Source organism: Babylonia areolata, chromosome 1 (assembly GCF_041734735.1).
Source record: "Babylonia areolata isolate BAREFJ2019XMU chromosome 1, ASM4173473v1, whole genome shotgun sequence".
Lineage (NCBI taxonomy): Eukaryota > Metazoa > Mollusca > Gastropoda > Neogastropoda > Buccinidae > Babylonia > Babylonia areolata.
Window position 1 is genome coordinate 69689218 of NC_134876.1, and position 26663 is coordinate 69715880.

General features: G+C 39.1%; 2 protein-coding genes across 3 annotated transcripts in view; one reads left to right on the forward strand and one right to left on the reverse strand.

Annotated features, from left to right (window-relative positions):
* Positions 1 to 14434, forward strand: part of LOC143286593 (tyrosine--tRNA ligase, mitochondrial-like) — a 16793-nt gene extending 2359 nt beyond the window's left edge. The window contains exons 4-13 of one of the 2 annotated variants that reach the window (XM_076594223.1): positions 1 to 63; positions 983 to 1084; positions 2012 to 2126; positions 3785 to 3863; positions 4488 to 4597; positions 5274 to 5372; positions 8956 to 9022; positions 9822 to 10010; positions 11516 to 11641; positions 13470 to 14434. The exon at positions 1 to 63 is cut by the window's left edge and continues 116 nt beyond it. In XM_076594223.1, the coding sequence (XP_076450338.1) occupies positions 1 to 63; positions 983 to 1084; positions 2012 to 2126; positions 3785 to 3863; positions 4488 to 4597; positions 5274 to 5372; positions 8956 to 9022; positions 9822 to 10010; positions 11516 to 11641; positions 13470 to 13507 (988 nt within the window). In that variant the 3' untranslated portion in view covers positions 13508 to 14434. Of the gene's footprint in view, positions 64 to 982; positions 1085 to 2011; positions 2127 to 3784; positions 3864 to 4487; positions 4598 to 5273; positions 5373 to 8955; positions 9037 to 9821; positions 10011 to 11515; positions 11642 to 13469 lie in introns of those variants that run through there. The other variant, XM_076594233.1, reaches the window with a different exon arrangement.
* Positions 14003 to 26535, reverse strand: LOC143286614 (WW domain-binding protein 2-like). Its single transcript, XM_076594256.1, has 7 exons — positions 26386 to 26535; positions 23489 to 23594; positions 21743 to 21881; positions 21016 to 21108; positions 19999 to 20142; positions 18898 to 18981; positions 14003 to 16633 (listed from the first exon to the last, which is right to left on the reverse strand). Exons 1-7 carry the CDS (start codon positions 26439 to 26441, stop codon positions 16470 to 16472), a joined length of 786 nt encoding a protein of 261 aa, XP_076450371.1. The 5' UTR covers positions 26442 to 26535; the 3' UTR covers positions 14003 to 16469.
* Between the last annotated feature and the right edge of the window lie 128 nt (positions 26536 to 26663).

The following is a 26663-nucleotide window of genomic DNA, read 5'->3' on the forward strand; positions in this document are numbered from 1 at the left end:
AGTCGTCAACAACTACGCCGCTCACATCCATAAGGAGACAAAGCAGCCACTCCCCTCCTTCAAGTCAGTTTGTTGGTTCTGGCCATGATGAGGAACCTACTTTTTCTGCGTTTTTTTTTTTAATGTTGTTTTTTCTAATAATAGTTTGTAATTAATTACTTTTTAGCATCTTGTTTTATTTCCATTGACATGATAAAAATAATCAAGTCACATTGTGTAGTATCATCTTTATTTAATATTTGGTCAGAGTTTATTTTTTAGTTGGTTCACACTGCATGGCTTCTATATATCACCAATGAAACAGAGATGCAGAAAGGTCATGTGTCGTGCTATATGATGTAGAACTTTATCAAGACTGCGTATCAAGAGTTAGAACTTTTCATTTTGATTCAAGCCTAAACTATTATTTCCATTTTAGTAATAGTACCTGAAGTGGATACTTGCACCATATTTTATTTTTGTTCTGTGAATTTGCAGGCTTTTCAATATTCTTTTGCTTTTCATCATGGATTTTCTTTGTGAGTTGCATTCTGCATGTTCATGGTATAATTTATACACAGTTCCTTGCTTGGAAACGGTGGTGATTATTCCAAGTGACTAGACAGGATTATTGAGTTCGTTTGCTACCAGAAATTAAGACAATCATCCATTTGACTTGATTTAGACTTGTTTGTGCGTAAGTGTGTTTGTGTGTGTGTGAGAGAGAGAGAAAGAGACAGACAAACAGACAGACAGACAGACAGTGTCAGAGAGCATATAAGAGTGTGGCATATGTATGTGTGTGTGAGAGGGAGGGTGAGAGAGAGTGTGCTTGTGTGCCTGTATGTGTGTGTGTTTGTGGGTGTGAATGATATTTATGTTCTGTTTTTCAATAACATCTTTGAAAGATATTAGCTTTGATATTGTCTGTTAGGTTGATTTAATTATGAAATAAATTAAATGAATTGTTAGGCTTACAGAAATGTTACATTCTGTTTTTCAGAATTATAAACAACATGGAATGGTATAAAGGAAAAAGTGTTGTGCAGTTTTTGTCAACCGTTGGTCGTCTTTTTCGAATGGGCCCAATGCTTTCAAAACACAGGTAAATAAAGTATCTGCAAATAGTATCCTTTGTTTATTGGTTGTACATTCTGTATGTGACTTGCATAAACATGATTGCTTATTAGTGATCAATGCATGTATGTGATGCAAGTTTATGTGTGTGCACAAACGTGTGTATGTGTGCTTGTGTACACATGTGTTCATGCTCATGTTTGTGTGTGTATGTGTGTGTGTGTGTGTGTGTGTGCGCGCACGCACATTTATGCATTTCTGTACGTCTTTGTATGCATGTGTGCACATGTGAGAGAGAGAGAGAGAGAGAGAGAGCACATATGCATGTGCAGGGTTCGAACCTGACTATTTTTTTTGAGTGCCAGTCGGGCACTCTGCACAAAACATTTGAGTGCCCAATTGTGGTTTTGGGTGCCAGCATAATAAAATGAAATAAAATCTTTGACTGAGTTGTAATTTGCATTTGTGTTGATGTTTGGAAAACCGCATTCAAACGTCTACACACCTGAACCCCATGGGCCTGATCTTTTAACACTGAAGATGAGAAACATTGTTCATCGCCAACACGCCATGAATGTCCGATCGCGAACGTGCACCGATGCTGCTCCACGAAGCGAACTGCAGCAGACGACACTTTACATTTCGCTCGATCACATTCGAGCTTGCTTTCATGGTGTGTCTTTTAATTGATTTTCTTTCGCCTCTATCAGTTTTTGAGTGCCAATTTGGCACTCTCGACAGAAAATCTGCGTGCCTGAGCCAACTTTTTGTAGCATTTGCACCCAGGCGCCCGCTAAATTCGAACCCTGATGTGTGTGGGTGCATGCGCACATGTGTGTGTTTGTGTGTGTGTGTGTGTGTGTGTGTGTGTGTGTGTGTTGAGGGTGTGTTTGTGTGTGTATGCATGCTTTTATTTCTTTTCCACAAGTCCTCAACATCATTGTGTTGTTGTCAGTGTTCAGAGTCGAATGAAAAGTGCAGAGGGCATGAGTTTCACAGAGTTCACCTACCAGATCTTCCAGGCTTATGACTGGCTACATCTCCACCAGAAGCACCGGTGCAGTATTCAGGTGAGGCTTGTTATCAGATCAGTGGGCTGTGTTTGTGGTGGGAGCAACGTCCACATTTAAACACTACGTGTGTACATGTGCATATGCATGTGCGTGCGCATGCACGTGTGTGTGTGAATGTGTGTGTGCATGTGTCATACATATGAATGTATGAATCATGGCTTACAGCGATATGCTTTGGTGCACTCACACACATAGCCATTTGAAAGTGCACATGTGCATATTCATGTATCTGGATACTCATTTATATTCACACACACATTGATGTTCCCATGCATGCCTGTGCATACTTATGCACACTTGCCCACATGCACAGATACGGACACTGCTGACATATACACATGGACACTTACATGTACACACACACACAGACACACACAGACACACACACACTCACTCACTCACTTACACACACACACACACACACACACACACACACACGTGCGCTCGCGCGCACATGATGTCAGTTCCACTGCCAGATCAAGAATTAGTTTGTTTGATTTCATTGGTCAGTTGCTTGATATATTTATTTATTGTGTGCTAGGTTAAAGGTTAAACAGTTAGAAGTCCTATAGCCTCATGAGGCCAATGCAGCAGTGAATTCATATTCACTTTGTTTTGGCTTGGCATAGGAATGTGAGGCCCAGTCCTCTCCCTTTGTCATTTTAACCTTCCCCAACCAAATTCAGGTACCCGTTCATACCTGGGTGGAGTGAGGAAAATTGGAGTATATTGCCTTTCCCAAGGACACGACACCACGGGGCCTCGAACCGTGATCACCGTTGAACATTGGATAAGAAATCCAACGCCTTACCTATTCTGCCACTGCACCTTCATGTGCCAGGCAGACTGATGACCGATTTGTAGTACACAGCTAACACTCGTTGTACACAAATTGGAGGCAGTGATCAGCTGAAGACTAACTGTACACAGCTAACAGTCCTTCTCTTTGTACACAGATTGGAGGCAATGATCAGCTGGAGACTAACTGTACACAGCTAACAGTCCTTCTCTTTGTACACAGATTGGAGGCAATGATCAGCTGGAGACTGACTGTACACAAATAACAGTCCTTCTCTTTGTACACAGATTGGAGGCAATGATCAGCTGGAGACTGACTGTACACAGCTAACAGTCCTTTTCTTTGTACACAGACTGGAGGCAATGATCAGCTGGAGACTGACTGTACACAAATAACAGTCCTTTTCTTTGTACACAGACTGGAGGCAATGATCAGCTGAAGACTAACTGTACACAGCTAACAGTCCTTTTCTTTGTACACAGACTGGAGGCAATGATCAGCTGGAGACTGTACACAAATAACAGTCCTTCACTTTGTACACAGACTGGAGGCAATGATCAGCTGAAGACAGACTGTACACAAATAACAGTCCTTCTCTTTGTACACAGATTGGAGGCAATGATCAGCTGGAGACTGTACACAAATAACAGTGCTTTTTGTACACAGATTGGAGGCAATGATCAGCTGAAGACTGACTGTACACAAATAACAGTCCTTCACTTTGTACACAGATTGGAGGCAATGATCAGCTGAAGACAGACTGTACACAAATAACAGTCCTTTTTGTACACAGATTGGAAGCAATGATCAGCTGAAGACTGACTACACAAATAAAAGCCCTTCTTTTTGTACACAGATTGGAGGCAATGATCAGCTGGGAAATATTGTTGCTGGCTATGAGCTGATTTCCAGAGTGTCAAAACAGCCAGTCTTTGGTAAGTAAGGACTGCATTGATGTTTTTTTAAAAATTTTTTTGAAATTTTTTTTTAGGTAATGACTTTATCATTGCTTCATTATTCTGCGTTAAAATCAGTATGGATAGTTAGTTGTTATATTTATGTTTTCCTTCCCTTTGTTTCAGTTTGTTAGTTTTGAAATGTATGATCTTGTGTATTTGTGTGTGTTTGTGTGTGTATGTGTGTGTGTTTGTGAGTGTGTGTGTGTGTGTGTGTGTGTGTGTGTGTGAGTGTGTGTGTGTGTGTGTGTTGACTGAATGCTGCATTATAATGATAATTAGATTTTAAAGAAATGATATTTTATGGAACAATGTTTGAATCACCATCAGTCTCAGCCAATTTACAAACTGAACACTGAAGAAACTTATACTTTTTTGCACATCAACACATGTGTTTTGACTGTTTCATTGTTCTCTTAAAGAGATACAAATTTGTCTAGCAGGAGGCAAGCAAGGCACATGTGTGTCAAAATATTCTAGATTTCCTTCAGAATATGAGACTGTGGCATTTCATGATTCTGTTGTGTTTTTTTTTAAGTGTTTGGTTGCTTTTTTTGTTTTTTGTTTTTTTAAAGTACAATGACGTTAAATGCTTTATGACAGGTATGACAGTGCCACTGGTGACCACAACAACAGGTGATAAGCTGGGGAAGACGGCAGGTAACGCTGTGTGGCTGGATCCGCACAAAACGTCACCCTTTCATCTCTACCAGGTACCTGTCAGCTGACTGCTACAGCTTCTTTTTTTGTATGTTGTTACTGCTGTGTTCGTTTTGCTTCTGTTGTTGTTGATGATGTTGTTGGCTTTGTTGATGTAGGCTTGAAAGAAATATTACTATTGAAAAGTGAAAACTAGGATTAAATTTGATGGCTTTTTTTTTTTTTAACTGAAAACCTTATTTATGTACCTGGATTTCTTTTAACCAAATGTTTCAAGTGTGATTTTGTTTTGCATTGGTTTTCAGATGACATGTGAATTTGTACTGTATGTGTGATACAGTGTTGTACTGGCTGTCAAATAACCAATGAATTTATGATTTAGTGTTGCATTAATTCTCAAATAACCAGTGAGTTTATACATGATTTATGATTTAGTGTTAAGGCTCTCAAATAACTAGTGAATTTGTATATGATCTATGATTTGGTGTTGCATTGGCTCTCAAATAACCAGTGAGTTTATATATGATTTATGATTCAGTATTGTGGCTCTCCGACAGCTAATGAATTTGTACATGATTTATGTTGGAGTGTTGTGGCTGTCAAATAATCAGTGGATTGTACATGATTTATGGTGTAGTGTTGTGGCTCTCAAATAACCAGTGAATTGTACATGATTTATGGTGTAGTGCTGTGGTTCTCAAATAACCAGAGAATTGTACATGATTTCAGTACTTCATCAACGTGGCTGATGCGGACGTGGAGAAATATCTCAAGTTATTCACCTTCCTGTCTGACCAAGAGATCACCAGCATCATGACCAAACAACAGGTAAGTGATGTTAGCTCAGTTTCAGTTTCAATGAGGTGTAAAAGTCTGCAAACTGACCAATATAAGCTACACCACATTTGTTGGGGAAAAAAGACGACAAAAAGACAGATGCCTGGTCTTCAGGTGAACCCAATGTGCTGATCAGGCCTTGAGATCCTACACTAGGTTTATGTAAAACATTTGCATCAAATTACGAGGGTCATTCAATAAATAAGGTGAATTTTTCGGTATAAGGACTTCTAATACAGATAGAAGCTTACTTTTTTTTTTGTTTTTTTTTTTTTTACTTCTTTTTCACATGGATTTAATTTGTTTTGCAGATTAAAAAAAACTTTGAGAGTTTTGGCGATTAACAAAGATGGCCGACCAAGAAGCATGCTCCAGGATTGAACAGCGGTCAGTTATCAAGTTTTTGGTTGCTGAAGGGTGCAAACCAGTTGAAATTCATAGGAGAATGTCAACTGTGTATGGTGCCACATGTTTCAGCCGAAAAAATGTCTACAAGTGGGCTAAATTGTTTAAAGAAGGACGGAGCAGTGTTGAGGATGAAGACAGGCCTGGAAGGCCTACAGAAGTGAGGTCTCCTGAGGTGATCGAATCAGTCAATGACCTCATTCAGTCTGACAGAAGGGTGACAGTGGATGACATTGCAAGGACTTTGAGCTTATCTGTTGGGACAGCACACAAAATTGTCCATGATGACCTTGGCTACTCGAAGGTCAGCTGCCGGTGGGTGCCAAAGATGCTTACTCCAGAGCACAAACAGAGGAGGGTCGAGTTGTCCCAGCAGTGTCTCTGCCGCTATGAGAAGGATGGTGATGAGTTTCTGAAGAAGGTGGTCACATGTGACGAGACATGGGTTTGGCACTATGAGCCTGAGTCCAAACAGCAGTCCATGGAGTGGAAGCACGTAGGCTCTCCAGTGAAGAAGAAGTTCAAGTCCCAGCGGTCCACGAGGAAGGTGATGCTCACCGTTTTTTGGGATATGCAAGGCCCAATCACCATTTCATTCCTTGAGAAAGGAAGCACTGTGAACAGTGCCAACTACTGTGAACTGCTGAGGCAGGTCAAGAAAGACATGAAGAACAAACGCAGGGGTCATCAGTCAGAAGGAGTCATCTTGCATCATGACAATGCAAGGCCTCACACAGCAGCCCGAACGGTGCAGACCATCAACGAGCTGGGCTGGGAACTGCTCCCTCATCCCCCTTACAGCCCAGACCTTGCCCCTTCAGACTTTCACCTGTTTGGTCCCTTGAAAGCGTTCACGAGAGGCACGAAGTTTGAAAGTGACGATGAAGTCAAAAGTGTTGTGAGCGACTGGCTGAGACATCAGTCCAAAGATTTTTACGCTGAGGGAATACGGAAGCTTGTGCACAGATGGGAAAAGTGTGTGACAGTGCTGGGAGACTATGTTGAAAAAAAAAAAAGAAAAAAAGTAAGCTTCTATCTGTATTAGAAGTCCTTGTACCGAAAAATTCACCTTATTTATTGAATGACCCTCGTACAGGAAGTGATTAAATGAGATTAGTAAACAGTAAAGTGAAAAAACAAGTAGGAAAAACAAAGATGTTAAACTTTCTCTGCTCCGCTATTAAATCTTTCCTCAAGTGTAATCTTAAAACTTATATGTTCAAACATTGTCTTAAACAATAGATCCTTCTCCCCCAAAACCTTCTTTGTGTGTAGTGTGTGTGTGTGTGTGTGTGTGTGTGTGTGTGTGTGTGTGTGTGTGTGTGTGTGAGTGAGTGTTTGAGTGTGTGTGTGTGTGTGTGTGTGTGTGTGTGTGTGTGTGTGTGAGTGAGTGTGTGTGTGTGTGTGTGTGTGATGTGTGTTTGTGTGTGTGTGAGTGTGTGTGTGAGTGTGTGTGATGTGTGTGTGTGTGTGTGAGTGTGTGTGTGTGATGTGTGTTTGTGTGTGTGTGAGTGTGTGTGTGAGTGTGTGTGATGTGTGTTTGTCAGTGTGTGGGTGTGGAGGGGTGAGAGGCTATGGGTGAGGTGGGAGAAGTGTGTAAGTCATTATTGATGTTATGCTGTTTTTGGAATAGTATTTTTAAGTGAGTTTGTATCTTAACATTTAAGAAAAAATTATAGTCCTGTATCTTAAGTATGCATACCAGATGTATTGTTGAATGTGCTCAGAGGTGCAGGGTAAGTGGTGTATAAATGTGCACTATAATACTATAACATCAGTGTAGTTTGAATAATTGAGTGTATTGGATTCTTACCCAGATGCTTCTGTGCTGTGACATATAGCATTAAGGTTTAACTCCTTCACTCTCCTGTTGATGTACAGAGTATATCATGGAACATTTTGTTACAATGCTGTTTTGAGTTAAGCTTTATGTCCAAATACTATGTTTTTTGGTGTTTTTTTGGTGCTGACCCATCAAATGCATCGTGTTAGGGGCATTACTTCCATGCTGCTCATTCTGAGTCCCCAATACACAGCCACACATCGGTTCGTCTAACCATGCTCTTTTTGTTTCGCTTAGCATCGCAGAAAGATTTCTTGCTAGGCAAGAATTCACTCCCTTGATCTTGCTGGGAATGAGTCAGTGGTGAAATATGTTTAAGTGTGTGACAGTGATTGAAAGTGGGAGGCGGTCTGTGACCTGCTCTCTTTCTCTTTCTCTGTAACGTCTGTCTCTCAGCAGAGAAAGGATTGATGTGTTGGCCAAAGTGTCTGGTACCTTTCATATTTGTAGTGCGTCTATTTAACTACTCTTGGACAACCTGGCTGAAGGGAATCAGCCTAACAATTCAAGCGTCCCCAGTTATCCAAAGGACTCAGTTTTATGCATTGCATTCCTATCATTATTAGAATGAACGCAGTGTGGGGCTGCAAGTTGCTGATCAACTACAAGGCCATGATGCCAGTGGGGTTAGATGTTACCACTGTGTCAGAACTTCCTCTGTTGGCAATGAAACGGTGAAGGATTCTAACATTTGTCCAAATATTCTACTTCATTTCTATCAGTTGACAGTGCTCTGTTTTGCCTTTGCCTCTTTTCATATGTTGTGTGGGTTGTTTGTTTCCACTGAGCTGTTAAAATTATTTTTCTCTGCGGACAGCATTATTTTGATGTATCAGCATTCATACTGTGACATTTGATGAAGATACTACAAAATCTGAGGGTTATGTTGAAAGTTACCAGAGGAAAAAAATATGTACATATCTAAGTATCATAAGTATCAGTATTTTTCATACTAATGGTTTTGAAAACTTGAAACCTTCACTGGTTATCATTTATTTCAGAAGTTAGTCCTGATCTTGGTCACATGATATCTGTTTTGTCATTATGACATGATGATCGTGATGGGCATTCTTTCACATTGTCAACTAAAGGAAGAAAAATGCACACGAAAGAAATGTGTGATTGAGAGCATGTAAAAAATATGACTATGCAGAAAAGAAAGCAATACTCCAACATGTTTAGATTGTAGTGTTGCCAATGTTGTTATGGAGTTGAACACACACACACACACACACACACACACACACACACAAATACACACACACACACACACACACACAAGCATTGTTGTCATTCCTGTCAAAGACTGGAGGAATGTCTGTTCAGGCAAAACCAGAGAACCGAGTGGCACAGAAGGCACTGGCAGAGCAAGTCACACTTCTGGTGCATGGAGGTATAGCATGCCTAGTGAGGACTGCTTCTTCTTTGTGTGATGTGTTTGTGGTGTGGTATGAGTAGTGTATACATTGTGTGTGTGTGTTGTTTGCGTGCGTGCGCATGTGTGTATGTGTGTAGTATTGTTTGGATGTTTGTGTGTGTGTGTGTATGAACAGATGATTGTGGTCCATACTTGTTTATTTTTACATTCATATGTATTTTTTTTTATGTTTCTCTCAAGCCCTGACTAAGCGCGTTGAGTTACGCTGCTGGTCAGGCATCTGCTTGGCAGATGTGGTGTAGCATATATGGATTTGTCCGAACGCAGTGACGCCTCCTTGAGCTACTGAAACTGAAACTTTATATTTCTGCAGAAAATGTTTCGCAAAATTGTTCATAAATTGTTTCTTCCCTCTTTTCAACCAAACATTCTGAACGAAAATGTTAAAGGAACAAAACCCACCTGATCCCCCACCCCCAAGTAAAAGAAAGACAAAAGCTCTTTACATATCTGTAATTCATCACCATCCACTTCTTCCACAATATTTATCTTTTGATCACATCCAACTGTCAGGCACACATACAAACAAACAATATTTTATACAGTCGAAAACACTGAGAGAGACTCACAGAGAGAGAGACAGAGAGAGAGAGAGAATGTGTCACAGAAATACATGTTAAACTTCATACATCATTTTTCACATTATGTTATCAGTTCTTTGCAAAGGTATATAGACCTGAAGTTTGGATATTTTTCATATTTTTTGTGTGTGTGTGTATCTTTTGTTCAAACATCACATCACAACTTTGCTCAGACTCAGGTCTGGAGGCAGCACTGCGATGGACGCAGGCTCTGTACGGGTCATCCATAGAGGCTGTGGCCAGTCTGAAGCCTGCTGAGCTGGCTCAGCTGTTCGGGCAGGTGCCTGTGCAGAACATGTTCCTGGACCCAGGGATGACCGTTCTGGATGTCTGTATGAAGGCTGGCTGCTTTGGCAGGATAGGTAAGGACTTGGTCATGGCGGGGAAAAGAAACAATAAAAGAGAAGTGGTCTGTAAGCTGTTGTTCGTTTGCAAAGTCCTGCTACATGTTCATGGGCTCTGGAATGACTGTTCTGTATGGCTGCATGAAAGCCAGCTGCTTTGGCAGGATGGGTAGTAATGAATGAACGTGAAAGTGATTTACATAGGGTGCGTGCACCTTTCCACACTTAGGTATGTGTTTACAGCACTGCCACCCACCAACAAACAAAAAAAACAAGAAGAAACAATTTAGTGCCTGCATGGTAGATAACACACAAGCACACACACACTCTCTTTCTCTTTCACTGCAGCTTACAGGGACCGAGTCATAGGGGGGGAAAAAAAACTATGAAAGACATTCCAGTTTCAGTTTAGAGAAGGGATCTATCAGCTGTTATTTTGTGCCAGGTCCTGCGAATCATTCTCTTCCAGTGTGTCCAAGAACACTGACACTGGTTATGTTTGTGATATGGACAATGATTTTGATGTGACAGTTTCATATTGTTTTGATGAAAATATTTGGGCTGGACGTTAAGCACGTGTCCAGATGATCAGATCTTTAAGTAATTTTTAGAGCAGTTGCTGCAGATTTGACTGTCTGTAATTATTTTCGAGGTTTTGGTGTAAATCTCATTTGAAATATTAACAAAATGATTACCTGGTAACTTTCAGTGGTGTTCCGTTCCTTTGATTTCCTTTAAATTACTTTTAATACTCTTAAAAAAGTAAAATCAATCAGCCAGGATGAATCACATCCAGCTTTTGTGATTTTCGAGGTGCTCCCCTCAGGTCGTAGGTACAGAAGTATAAGGACGAAAACCAATTGCTTCGCCAGTAGCGTCTTCCCAAAAGCAGTCAATGTTCTGTCTCTCGAACAAATCCAGTCTGATAAAAGAGAGTTGTGCAATCAACAACCACTTACCTGAAGATCTAGTCATCAGCCCCATCCACATGTGATGTGCAGCTTATGTTTAAATGTGTGTGTGTGTGTGTGTGTGCACAAGTTCTCATATTGATATGCACATATACGTGCCCTAAATTCTACTGTATCTGTGTTTGTGTATGATTTTCGATTTATGTTTGTGCCTTTTATGTACTGTCCTCCAGCCCCCTCCCCCAATGTTCCTTGTATATTCTATTCTATTCTAATAACAATGAAAACCACTTTGAAAGCAGGTGCACAGCTACAGCCTGCTGAATAGTATATCCCTTCCACAATCTGGAGAATTAGTATGTGTAGATTTTGTATATTGATGTCTTTAGAATCTGCATTTTCTTCAGTCATTTCCTTAAGAAAAAAGACCACAGATTCAGATTCTACCCAAACTTGATAATTTACACCGCCTGACCATATTTTTTGCTCTGGTGCAAAAACTGTTTAACAAACTAGTTGCCTGACCATATTTCTTGCTCTAATGCAGAAGTTAACAGAGTGACTTTGAACTCAATTCCATGCTGGTCAGATGCAGGTTGGCTGTGTGTGCAGTGGATGCAGAGCGAGTGATCAAAGCAGGGGGGGTGTACCTGAACCATTGCCGTGTGCAGCAGCCTGACTTTGTCCTCATTCCCGGCCAGCACATCTTGTCTAACAACACCACGCTCATCAGAGTGGGTCAGTTATTATTATTGATACTTATGATACTTATTTAGTGCCTTATTACCATTATTATTGAATCTTATAAAGCACCTGTCTTCATTATTACTGATACTTATATAGTGCCTTATCATTATTATTGACACTAATACAGCACCTGTCTTCAATCAGACACCAAGCTCTAAGTGTTTTACAAACACAGAATCATTTGCACAACAGATGCTTAATGGCGCCTATCTTCAATCAGAGACCAAGCTCAAAGTGTTTTACAAACAGAGTCATTTGCATGACAGATACTTATATAGCACCTATCTTTGGTCAGAGACAAAGCTCTAAGCAATTTACAAACACATGATCATTTGCACAACAGATTCTTATAAAGTGCCTTTCTTCAGTCAGAGAACAAGCTCTAAACGCTTTACAAAGATGGGGTCATTTGCACAACAGACTGCTAACCTGGGTAGAGCCGACTGACAAATGCTAATCGATTGTTTTCTGTGTCATACACTGATACAGTCAGGTTTTAGTCATGTGCACATGCAAACACAGTGTATATTAGAGTGGACATTACTATAGAATGTTGCCAGGGACCATTCTCTTGTTTCCATGGGTTATCTTATGTGCGCTGAGTGCATGGTTCAAATAGGACCTTGGTTTATCATCTCATGCAAATGACTAGCATCCAGACCACCACTCAAGGACGGGTGGTGGAGGAGAATATTCTAGCAAGTGTGGGATTCAATCCTGTACCCCCAGGTTATCTCATTTTCAAGGCATACTCATTACTGCTGGGCCACCATTCCATGAACTGGCATTGTTCTTTCTTCCCTCTGTTTTAACATGAAAGGGGGAAGATGGCAAGGACACAAATGTCAAGTGTAGTTGCTCTTGTTCTCAAAGCAGGCAACTGTACTATTTTCCACATACACACAATCTCAGAAGCATACAATATATATCAAACATATCAGCCATACTGGATTCACCCTTCACTCAATTCATATTGTCTGGAGAGGCTTGTTCATCTTTTAACCCAAATAATAGATGTATCTGATCACTGAAAACAAGACAAACGCTTCAGCAACACGCACAGAGTAGTATGATGTGATGGACAGGTTGGGGTTGTTTGCAGATGATGCTTTTATTTGAGAAAAAGTAATGTCCAGCTATTGTGACATTTCTTCTCATCTGCATTTTGGAATATAAATAGTGTCCATATCTTTTGTTGTTATAGCAAAGCTGACAACACAGGGCCGTTACAGAGCCAAGAACTGAATGTGTGAATGCGAGGTCTACAACCTAAGTGTAATAAACAAAACAAACACATGCACCATCAGCTTTACTTCATTTAAAACAGCTTTCCAGAATTTAAATGAATTCACAAAAGAAATCTTATTCCAGCAAATCCATATGCACACTTCATTCTTTCTTTATTTTTGTAAAGAGTGTGCTAGATATTGGACAAATACATACTTGTAAATTAAAAAACAAAAACAAAAATATTGGTTGTAAATTCAGGAGTTTGGTCCAAAAAGGAAATTTTCTATCTAAAATTACGTTTAAATAACATACTTACCGTGACCCAACTAGTGCAGACTCTGGCAGGGGTCTGACATTCCTGTTCTGTGCAAACTGCTATCCGCCTATGCGGAGAAAATGAGAGAACTACGGCCGATAACCTCCCGGAAGTAGGTAACGTCCGCTTTGTCCCCCTGGCTAGCGCCCTCTTTTTCCGGCAGCCATCTCGACACCTGTTCCTGTGCACTTCATACGGTTGTCAGAATTAAGAGTAGAAGGTGATTACATCTGTCTTCGCAGGTGAATGATGTCCATGTACTGCTTGTTTCAGGGAAGAAAAACTACTATGTCATCAACTGGTGCCAGTGATATGACTGTGACGCTGGCTGAAAAAATTGGTTCTCCACTCCACGCAAAGGAAGATTAAATAGAATTCTCAGACCATCCACCTCCACTGTGAATTGTAGCTCCCAAAGACGGCAGAGTACAAACTAAAGTCACAGTGTGGGTCATCTGACTTCTGTCAAAAAATCATTGGGATCTGCAAGTGATTAGAATTGCTGTTAAAGACTCAACACAATTGGATCATGCAGTAAGAATGTCTCATGCGATTTGGTTATGTGGTGAGGGTGGAACAATTTTTCATTCATCATGATACTGGTATAAAGCAAGGGAGAGCGAGTGTGTGAGCAGTATCAGTCTTCTTTTGATGCATGAAATTCAAGAATAAAACATGATTTAATGTAATGTGTGCATAATTAAACTGATTATGTTTGTGTATGCAGCATCTTTTTTGTGAGTGTTGGATGGTTGGCTCGTTGATTGGAGAAACACAAGCATACACAAGAATGTACAAAGACATCAAACAATGAAAGACTTTACTGTCATTTGCAATCAATTCACAAAGAACTGCCCACAATAATCCCAAATCACTGACAGCACAAGAAACCACCAACAGCCAGACTGGCATCCATTTCTCTGCAATTCAGAATTTACCAGACAAGAGAGAATTTCCACCTAACAGAACCACGCATATATTTATGATTTGATAACTGACACAATTAAATAATTTATATCTGGGTATGGGGAGGTACAGGGGAAGGTTAAAGAAAATGTACTGCTACATTTATTTGCACACTGTATGTATGTATATGTATGACAGTCATGCCCAACTATAACTTTCACAGGAGATAACTGCTGACCTGACTATCTGGGCAAGAATTTGATTACAGGGGAGTGTATTGCCCAAGTTACACCCCCACTGTCTTGACCAAGAGGGCTTCAGTACAGTTAGCACTGGGATGGCCCCCCGAAGCCAACTAGCCCCTAAAGCTGCAGCCCTATGAGCCAGTGCAATCTTGCCTCCTGAATTGAAAGTCATAGTCTTTCACAAAAGTTTTAACTTTACTGCAAGCAAAAAGCATTTCATCTTGTTTTCTTCCATATTTCAGCAAGGTAAGGTGTAATCTGATGCTGTTACAAAAGCATGACGGACAGCGGTGAGCGTTCGTTACAGGGTTCCCACATTCCCAGTGGCCACTGAAACATTTAGGGAACTGACAACAGTATCTGAAAGACCCTGAACCTGCTCAGATTTGCTTAAATGTACTTGTGCAATGAAAGTCAGTCCTTGGCACAGCATTTCAAGGGTTTATGCAAATGTTTGTTGTTTTTTTTCTTCAAGTTGTCACTTGACTTTTTAACAGATAAATAACACAAGTCAACGGCTGACAAGAATGGAACACAAACAAGAAAAATAACTAATTTTTTGGGAAAAAGTTGCTTGTGGATAAAAAAAAATTTGCAGCACAACCACACCATGAGCTTAAAAAACGGTTTTGTAAAGTTTTTAAAGTTCTGAATTTTCTTGACTGGAAATCTATGGGAACCCTGCCATACCATTCAACAAGGACATGTGAATTCATCGGCAGAAAATCTGCATACATAATTTTTTTTTCTAAAACCCCCAAATAAAGTAACTAATGTGTTGTAATCTTTGGGGATATGTGTACATTACAATGATCCCAGAAACTTGGCATCTGACAGCACACTAGAACGAGCATTCAAAACCAAAACAACGAAGTGAACAAACAAATGTTAATACACAAAAACAAAATACTGTCAAGACATAGAAATACAAACTGAAGAGAATGAGTTGATAAAAATTATCATCATGTTTTCTGAAGCTTGTATCCAAGAAAGCCATCCAACAGCACAAATGCTTATCTACAAGAGCAGACACAAACATTGTCTTATTATCACAGAACAGACAGTGAATTCTGGAAAATCCAACTATTACACTACTGCAACCCAGTACACTTGTTTTATTCTTTTCTGGTATATGAGAGGATGATCACAACAATAAACAACACCCCCCCCCCCCACCCACCCCCGCCATCCCTGACAAACACACACACAAAAAAGGAAACAAAAATCAACGACGACAAAAAAAAAACAAAAAAAAAACAAAAAAAAAACAACAAAAAAACTGACTAGTAAAAATCCATGTGGTGTCGGTGCGTGTTGCCTGTGTCAGTATGTTGGTTTGGTCAAAGAAACATGTTTGATGTCGTGCTTTATGCAATACTTATACATGACATTGGAATGATTATTAGTTTCCAGTCATGAGCATTGATACGGTACACTTACTTTGTATAGCAAAGACTAAGCATGAACATGAACAAGAAATAACAGCCAGAAACATTCAAATTCATCCAAGAACACCCCCAAACAAATCTGGAATACAATGGATCAGTAACTGTGCTTATGCAATAAATAAAAACAGGCTAATTTTCTTTAATGACTTAATTTTTGTTTTTATCTGAAAGGAAAGGCTTTCTTTTGTTTTAATGAAATCAGCATGTTTGCAATGGAAAAAAAACAGGCAAGATGCAAGACACACCACTGCTACAAGTGATTTTGACTCAAGTAAACTATAAAAAATAAACATTTCCAGCTGTGGAGTATACAATTCAAAATCTAATACAGTTTTATGAAATAAACCAAAATTATATTAAATATAAGAATAAATAAACACAGCAGGAAAAAAGATAATGTCAAATGATGGGCCACTTCAACTGAGAGCATGTAAAAAATATGGCTATGCACAAAAGAAAGCAACATCTTGAAGGCGAGCTCATGATAAAGAGTCCAAAACCTCACAAACTGTCCATTTACTTTGGTGATCTGCACTGGGTAGACGCAGCCATAATATCTTACAGTGTGGGGGAAAAAAAAGGTTAAAGGAGCAGCAATCTGACATCTGTGGCCCCAAACCAAAGCATGCTGGAAACAAGAAAAAAGGTTGAAGACATGATGGGGGCTGAAAAATTCAGTTGGTCTTCTTTGTGGCTTGGTCGTAGGCCGGTGGGGGTTCAAACCCCTGATATGGGGGTGCTGCGTAGTCATTGGGGGGAGGGGGAGCTGAGGCGTACATGGTGTGCGGGTTTGCTGGGTTGAAATATCCACTGGCAGCAGCCTCCTTGGCCTTGGCATCTGACATTCACAATCATCCCCCAGTAAAAATAAGCATGACATAAAACATCAGTATCAATTAAAATCTACACTTATCAAATATGTAACACCAGAAAAAGAACAAAAGGTCGAACAGTTCTTTGTTCAAAATGCTGATCTGTTTAATTGATGTGATAGTGAGTCTGGCCTTGTTTGCTGAGATACTCATAAGGTTCACTACCATTCAAGTAAGCCATCTTTCCTTCAGGCATGTAACTGCGCTCAAACTGCCAGACTAGAACTGTTTTCACATGAATAATGTTAACATCAACAAGTCCAGGTCACTTATATGAAATAACAATTCTGTCTAATCTGTTTTCTGCAATTTAATTTGAATAAGACACCTTCAAACTCCTTGGCACCACTTCTGACAAGTTTTGCACAGCAGAGCCTTTCCATTGTATACTTGTTCGCTATTTATACAACAAAGATGTGTGTGTGGTAATAAAATCATGTAGAAAGATATGACTATTAGCAAGAATTTCCATAGAGGAGAGCCAACAACAACAAAATCATTGACACAACCAAAAGATATTACTATTAGCAGGGATTTCTACAGTGGAAAACCAATGACAACAGAATAATTGACACATCAAAAAGAACTAAAACGGTTTTAATTTAAAACGTGCATGCTTGCTTGAACAGAACATTGGGTGTAAATTTACATCACTATCGGGATCAATGCTAGACACCATGCAGAATTCATTTTCTCTTTTGGTTAAATCTTCTGTTTTAACTAAAGAAGCAAACTATATTGGTACAATACCGATATCAGTATTTTAATTGTTTGCTAATTCATGGGATAAAACAGAAACTTTATAAGATTTTGTGCATTTTAAAACAGTTGTATTTCGTATCAAGCAGACATGAACATGAAATAAAAAAAACCCCACAAAAAACAGCAACAACAAGGGTCTAGAGTGTAATTACATATGCGTGTGTCAGTGTCTTCATATTTGTGTGTGCACAGTAGTTGTATTCAAATACTGTCTCCAGCTGCTGGATGTAAATCCTACATATGCACACTATTTTGTCACTTCCTGTCAATGGTGGACATCTTATTTAGCTGGTTAAAGGCTGAGACTAAGTTCCGAGACTGATGAATGCTAGTCTTCAAATTTAACAGTGCGTGTTGTGCGCTGTGTGTGGTATGTGTTTGGACTGGGCGTGAAAATGTACACAATGACGTACACAATACAGAACATTTCATGCAATTCAGAAATAGTTAAACTCAACAAAAACAGTAAATTTCAAAAAGGTGTAACCTTTCTTTTTACCTGCAAAATCATGGCAACGTGATTTATCTATTAGGATTTTCCAGCTTTTTTGGTCTGCGTATCTTTTTTTGCAACCAAAAACAAATGGTAAATATTACTGTGTAAATCATAACTGATTTGATAGCTTCTAAAAAAGTGTAGTAAAGGTTAAGTTTGTAATTACTCTTTTTAAACCACCCCTATCCTTGATACAAAGAAAACAAAATGAAACCTCTCTCTGTACCCTCTTAAGCAATTGGAAATCTGCATGACTGTATTAAACCTGTCTGGACATTTACAGCAGTTCATTTCTGTAAGAAGATAACAAACACATTTTGTATTATCTCTTAGATAAAAATAAAACAAGATATAATGAAAAAAACGATACACGTTGTGACAAATCCACATACAAACATGCACACTGAAAGGTTGTTAATACAAAGTCAGGACACTGGTCTCCTGATTGATCCACAAATAAAATCAAATTTCTGTCCAGACATAACAAAAAAGAAATATGACTGAACATTTTACACCTTTAATCCTGAACATGAATATCAATAATCAAAGCATGTCCCTTAGATTTCATGGTAGATGATGACAATTTTATAGGTCAGATGTCAAAAGATTAATCATCAAAGGACAAATCTGGGTACAATTCTAAAAATGACACTTTAATTTTACACCAGGTGCCATGGCAAAATCGGTTCACGATGCAGTGTTAACCAGAGATCAGGGTTTAAGGCCCTGTTTCTGCTTTGTGTTGTGTCTTTGGGAATGACTATTTTGATTTTCCTCACTCCACACAGGTGTGAATGCGTACCTGACTTCAGCTGAGGAAGGATAAAATGGCGGAAGGAGAGGATTGGGGTCTGCCTTCCTGTCCTGAGTCCAGGACACTGTGTATGTGAATTCACTGCTCAGACGGCTATTAAAGGCAATGGGACCTTTAGTCTATTATAACACCAAACAAGGTAGCTGGGGCATACTGACCATGTCCATTTGGAGGATAGGGGGCCATGTCAGGGTTGATTCCCGGATACGGGGGTGGGGCTTCCGTCATGTACACACTGTTGTCTGCAACATAACAGTCCACTTTTCATCTTGATGCTGCACATAGCTCCAAATGAGTAAAAATAACAAAGCATAATATTCACAATTATGTTGTCTGTGAGTTTGTCTGTTAACAAGGTACCTTTAACTTGAACACTCAACAGATGGGTGCAATAACCGAGTGGTTAAAGCGTTGGACTTTCAATCTGAGGGTCCCAGGTTCAAATCACGGTGACGGCACCTGGTGGATAAAGGGTGGAGATTTTATGATCTCCCAGGTCAACATATGTGCAGACCTGCTAGTGCCTGAACCCCCTTTGTGTGTATATGCAAGCAGAAGATCAATAACGCACGTTAAAGATCCTGTAATCCATGTCAGTGTTCGGTGGGTTATGGAAACAAGAACATACCCAGCATGCATACCCCCGAAAGCTGAGTATGGCTGCCTGCATGGCAGGTTAAAACAGTCATACATGTAAAAGCCCATTCACGTATAAACAAGTGAATGCGGGAGTTAGAGCCCACAAACGCAGAAGAAGAACACTCAACATGCCAACAACGTTTTACTCAGATCATGTGATAAATATATACACTTAAGAAAACAGAAACAACATTCACCGAACTACAGGTGCTTCTTTCCTCACCCCTATGTTACTGATTGGCAAAAATGAACGGTCAAGTTTTTTCATTCTACTGTTTCATTTTGATCACCGCCTGTCTCCTATCACATGACTGCCTTGCAGCATGAAGTCAATACACTGGGAAATAAGTATTACTGATTATTAATACTTCACCATACCATGTTAACATACTAGTAAATATGGATCACCATCACAAAATCAAATATAACATATCATAAAATTCTGAATTCTTGACTTCCTACACTGCCACATCTCAACTCTAACTTTGAACCTGCACTGCACAATTCACAACCACATCATTCAACCAACCTTGTGTAGTCTGACATTGAATTCATATAAAAATTATGCTACTGACAGATGAAAAGACCAATGACACTAGACGCAGAGGGACTGTACTCACTGGGCGGGGCAGTGGGGAAGGTCTGGTATGGAACCCAGGCGAAGTGGGGATCCTGTGGGGGTGAATAGGCTGGGGGAGGAGCAGCGTAGATATTTCCTGTAGCAGCAGTGTAGGGAGGGGGCTGCTGCATTCGGCACTTGGAGGCTGCAATTCAACTTGCCATGATTAAGGCATGATGAGACTTTTTCCTCACAGTGAAATTGGCACACAGTGTATATTTACTAATGGTTTTTTCCTTCTCTCTCTACATATATATATATATATATATATATATATATATATATATATATATTTACCATCCTTTAGTCCATATTGCATCAGTTTGTCTCCTCAAGTAAAATGATACAAAATAAACACACCTGTAACAGAAAGTAAAAAACAAAAGCAAAACAAAAACAAAGCTGTATAAAAAAAACATCAACAACTTTTTGTGTGGCAAAGGAAACACCTTAAAGCATTCCACACAATTCATATGGATCAATGTTTTGTCTGCTGACATGGTAACATTATCGTAAAAGCACAACAGTTGGTGGAGACGCCATGGCAAAATCAGTTAGGTGTTGGACACCTGATCCCATATTCACCAGTGATCAAAGTTCCAGGCCCTGCTTTGGCATGGTGTTCTTGGGAACTGCACTTTATTATTCTGATTTACCTTACTCCACCCAGGTGTGAACGGGTACCTGACTTCAGTTAAGGAAAGTAAAAACGAAGGAAAGAGAGAGGACTGGGGCCCACTTTCCTATGCCAAATCATTGCTAAATTGACAGCTAAAATTGTTACTGAAAACCAGAACCATCTGAAAATTACTGGTGACTAAAAAAATCATATAACATTGTTGCCCAGTCAGACTGAACCAGAAATCATTGGTGAATGACAGACTCACAAAGCCAGCTAACATGTCAGAGCTGAAAGCCCTTGCTGATCAAATAGTACCCAACAAACAACAGTGCAAGCTATATGTTTGATTTTTTCAGAAGATTGGGCTGGAAAGTCAGGAGAAAAAATAAAACTCACCAAGCGAGGCAGCTTTCAGCATGGCCTGGCCAAACTCAATGGCTCCTCCATGGGTGAAGTACATCTTGAACTTTGCCTCTCCTTGCCAGTTGCCTAAAAATCAACAATGGAAAAAATACATTCAATTAATTATAATGCACAATATACTCATTAGTATGATCACCACACAAAAAGTGAAAACTGGTCAGTCAATAGTTCATTATACTGTGCATACAACTTAAAACATTAGATACTTAGGTTCTCTCAATTTTGCGCAGGCAGCTGTGCCCCTCAGCTCAATAGAAGAAAAGAAAAGAAAAAAAAGAGGACTGTTTCCTGACACTGCAAATACACATATACACAAACAAACACAACACAAATACATCCAAAACAACTGAAGTTTAATCAGCCAAGTAAAAACAAAGCTGCTGGGAGAGAAAAGACAATGTTCATTTTTATTTTGAATATCTTAATTGTGTAAAAGGTTGTCAGAATGTGATTAGAGAGTGTGAGATATACTTTAAAAAAAAAACTTAATGAGAAATGCACAAAAACCAAACTTACACTGACGTAGAATTAGAATGTCTTTTCCTTACTGAACTTATTTTGTTCATGTTTACAATTAGTTGAATGTTCTATTGTGAATCAGATGGTGCTATATTTGTTTCAATGTGATAAGAAAATTAAAAAAAATCTAATTTTTCAAAGGAAGCACAGAAAGGTGACCATGACCAGGCTACAGACTGACCATTGGGCTCTGCCAACACAGTGCCCTTGATGTAGTTGGCCCCAAAGATTGGCTGATCCAGCTCCACCCCTCTCATCTGCAGGAATGGGAAGGAGAAGGACTGCATGATGTCTTTGGCATCAGAGCTGTTGAAGATCACCTGCAACAAGCATCAGTTATCTATAGACATAATGGTAACTATCTTTATATTGGCATCAGAGCTTTTGAAGATCATATGCAACATGTATCAGGTTATTTTTAATAATAATGTAAGTTGGTATGATAGCATCAGAGCTGCTGAAGGTCACCTGCAACATGTGTCAGTCATAATCATAATGGTAAGTACCGGTATGTTAGCATCAGAACTGTTGAAGATCATCTGCAAAATGTGTCAGTCATAATCATAATGGCAAGTATCGGTATGTTGGCATCCGTGTTGAAGATCAACTGCAACACATGTCAGTCATAATCATAATGGTATGAGTATTGGTATGTTTATAACCAAACATTTCAATGTTCTGAAGAGTCCTCAAGCTGCTCCTCTTATGCATGCATGCCTTGACACAGCCTGTCATTTCCATTCCAACCAACAACTAGAATGAAATAATACTGGGTGATTGGACGATACACTAAAGAGAAAAAAAGAAGGAAAAAATTAACTCCTCCCACCCCCTTCCCCCACCATCCCACTGAAAAATGTTAAAAAGTCCATTCACAAAAATCACAATTCCAGTTCAATGAAAATAAACACTTATTCATTAATGCCAACACCACAGAAACATCTAAAAAATCTAAATGAGTATAACATATGAAGAAAGCATTAAAAAAGAAACAAAAATTTATTCATCAATGCCAACACAACAGAAACATCTGAAGAAAATCTACATAAGTATATCATATATATATATATGCATAATCATATGGCAATACAAAGAATCGGAACAGACTTAAGGAAATCCCCAAAGAATGTATTTTTGACTCACTTGTGTTGTGTAAACAAAGTGATTCTATGTTTTAACCCGGTGTTCGGTTGTCTGTGTGTGTGTGTGTGTGTGTGTGTCCTTGTGTCTGTGTGTCCGTGGTAAACTTTAACATTGACATTTTCTCTGCAAATACTTTGTCAGTTGACACCAAATTTGGAATAAACATAGGAAATTTTCAGTTCTTTCCAGTCATCTTGTTTAAAACAATATTGCACCTATGGGATGGGCACAAAAAAAAGAAAAGAAAAAAGAAGCCTAATTATATGCAAACTGCATTTACTGTTATATTTATATTTTTTGTATTCTCTAAACTTGGCACTTTGACCTCTTATTCGACACAACAACAAGAGGAGTCATTATTATCATTTTTTGTTCAAACAGGAACTTCTTTTGCTAAGTGTGGAATTTTTATTTATTTTGCAAACGTTTTGGTGCAGATAGTAAAAAAGGGAAATTACTCTGTAATTAATGCTAGGGGACTTATTTATCACAAGTGAGTCTTGAAGGCCTTACCTCTCTTGTTATTAATCAATGTCAACACAACAGAAATATATGAAAACAATCCACATGAGTATATCATATACATGTGGCTACAAAAAACAAAACAAAACAGAATAGACTTCTAGAAATCTCCACAAAATGCATTTTGTCATTCATAATTTTTACGTAAAACAAAAACAAAAAACAACTGAAAAATGTAGTATGTACACACACTTTCACATTATATATAAGAGTGAAAGAGACAGAAACTGAAGTAGCATGAGGGTCACAAATGGATACACACCCTATGAGTGGTAAGATACACTCTTCCTTTCTTCTTTCCTTTGAAATGTGGCATGTTCGATGGCCCTTCAAACTGCATCTCAATTCCATTGTAGTAAATCAGAATTCTGAAAAAGGAAACACTGTGCCAACTGAAATAAACAGGTAAGCCATGGTAGACCTTCAACCAACTTTAACTGTAACGAAATTTGATTCTGTTGTCAATGAAAACTGGGCAGTCAGAACCAACCTTAATAACTTTATATGATAATCTTCAGCAAAAAGAATAATAATAATGGTATTTATATAGCGCTGAATCTTGTGCAGAGACAAATCAAAGCGCTTTCGCACCAGTCATTCACATGCATGCATAACTCTAAAACTGTAGAAACTAAAGACAAGGAAGGGCAGGCAAGGGAGGCTATTTTGGGAAGAGGTGGGTTTTAAGGCCAGACTTGAAAGAGCCGAGTGTGGAGACTTGATGAAGTGAAAGAGGAAGTTCATTCCAATCGCAAGGTCCAGAGACAGAGAAAGAACGGTGGCCAACAGTCGAGTGTTTGAATCTGGGTATGCATAAACAGAGTGGATCTGAAGCCGATCGTAGTGAGTGAGATGGAGTGTGGAGGTGAAGGCAGCCGCAGAGATAGGAAGGGGCAGTTTTGTGAATGCATCTATAACACAGAGTGCTGATCTTGTACTTTATTCGGTGTGAGACAAATACCCTTTGTCAAATCAAAAGTTCAATGTTGTTTAGCAGTTTATATAATACAAATCCTGGGAAACTGACATAGAAGTATCCTCCACTGACTCATGAGTGAGTGTCACTCTAAATGTCAATCTGCATGTGATTGTGTGTATGTGTGTGTGTCAGTGCGCATGCATATATGTCACTTGTCAGTGTGTGTGAATACTGTGGGCCCATTCACATCTGTGTAAATTACTGTAATTTGAGTGTAAATATAATGTGACCAAGTTCACTCACTCTTAGCAGTTAACTTTTCTGTTTTCATTAATTTCATTGCTTCACAACAGTTTTATCAACTTCATCAATTATTTTCTTGAAACAGCTGGCAATGAACTAATGAAGCTGGATGGAAGCTACGACATGCTGATTAGCGGAGGGGGGTGGAAGGAGGGCGAGAATAGATAGTCCTGCAAATTATCATGTGCCAATGTTGGTAAGGCTGTCCAGGGATTTATACACCATATCATTTATTACATTAATTAATGGTTTGCATTTTTTTTTTTTAATTTAAGGGTTGGTTTCAGAACATGTAGTCCAGGCTGCTGAAGTATGTCATAAATAGTATTATATCATCTAGCTTCAGAATCTTACAGTTACACACTACTTTTCAACTTAAAAACTCAATTCTTTCTGAGATGAAACACAAATCTTAGTTATGTATTTAAAAAAACAATATAAAAAAACATATAATGGCACATACCTTAATCAGTTCAAGAATAACCATTAACTATTTTTACATGCTTAAGACGAGTGTGTGTGTGTTGTGTGTGTGTGTGTGTGTGTGTGTGTGTGTGTGTGTGTGTGTGCATTTGTGTGTGTGTGTTTGTGTGCGCACACACACAAATTTGTTCTTGGACCGCAAAATCAAGTAGTTAATAAAATATGTTAAACATTACTACAGTCAGAACATTTGTCTAGTACTGGTCTTGAGGTTTAATGATTTTTTAGCCATTCATACCCCCCCCCCCCCCACACACACACACACCAACACATACGCACATATTTTTGGTTCTTTTGATTATTCTTTGTTCTTCTAGTTCTAAAACTTTCTATTTCATGACCAACATCATTTTGCTCATGAAACTAACATGGTTGGTGCATGCTTTCCATGTTTTCATGTTTCCATAATCCACTGAACAAAAAAAAGGGTGGATTATAGGATCTTAAAGAGTGCACTTGATTTTTTGTGACTGACTGTAAGCATACAGACAAAGGGTGGTTATGGCTTTAGCAGGATTGCAGGTTTATTTACCTTACGACGGGTGCGCTGAGTGGTTAAAGACTTTCAATCTGAGGGTCCCAGGTTTAAATCTCGGTGACGGCGCCTGGCAGGTAAAGGGTGAAGATTTTTCCGATCTCCCAGGTCAACATATATGCAGACCTGCCAGTGCCCGAACCCCCTTGGTCAGTTCGTGTGTATACGCAAGCAGAAGATCAAATACGCATGTTAAAGATCCCGTAATCCATGTCAGCGTTTGGCGGGTTATGGAAACAAGAACATACCCAGCATGCACCCTGCAAAAAAGCGGAGTATGGCTGTCTACACTTACAGATCGTAAAAATCTTCATCCTTCACTCACCTGGTGTGCCAAAACTGCAGATCGACTGATCATACTCAGGACACTTGGGTGAGAATCTGGTCCTGTAACTAACTAATAGGCAATGGTACCCACCCACCCACCCATCCCCACACACAGAGAGACACATACTGAGATGGAGCCTGTCACACACACATGCAGACACAAACACACATATGTTTTTAATAATATAAAGTAACTGTGCAGACGGTAATGAAAGCACATCCTGTTTTCATGCCAATGGTTGATTATACTATCAGTTTCTGTTCAACCTGGATGATCTAATTTAACGGTGAATATCGTAACAATGTATATACTATTCTGTTATGACTCTGATAATGAGACAGATAGAACATTTCCTCGACAATTTTTACAGGCCAAGTCATTTTTTGATACAAATTATACAAAATATAAAAAATGTTTCTTCGAGCCCTATCAGGTAGATCACGCGCTTGTGAGTTGGCCCGTCGCCTAATATCAAAGCGGATCTGTGACCAACAACTGTCTGCTAAGTTACCACGGATTACGTGCAGTTTTACGATTTTTTCAAGTAATCAAACCCACGCATAAGGAGACAAACAATTACGAATACATTACCTTTCAACAGCAAAAATCAAGACTCCACCTTGCGCATGGCAAGTATTTAACGCCATGGTCGTCGGACGATGTATGAAACGCAAAATAAATCCACCTGTTTTTGCGAAATACTGACGTCACGTTAGTAGTAGCCTCTAACAGACAGTTTGTTATTACTTCTATAACAATTTCAATTTGAAATGTAAAATTGTAGTACCATGTCCAGTTAAAAATAGTTAAAATGAGATTGGAGCGACAACATTTACATTATACGACGAATCACAGCTTAGAGCACAGCA

Excerpts from the sequence above, each read along its gene's own strand:
- LOC143286614 (XM_076594256.1), bottom strand. The coding sequence starts at position 26,441 with ATGGCGTTAAATACTTGCCATGCGCAAGGTGGAGTCTTGATTTTTGCT. Across the intron at positions 18,982-19,998 it reads CTTCCCCACTGCCCCGCCCA|ACAACAGTGTGTACATGACG; the intron begins GTGAGTACAGTC and ends GTTATGTTGCAG. Across the intron at positions 16,634-18,897 it reads CTATCCTCCAAATGGACATG|ATGCCAAGGCCAAGGAGGCT; the intron begins GTCAGTATGCCC and ends TGTGAATGTCAG.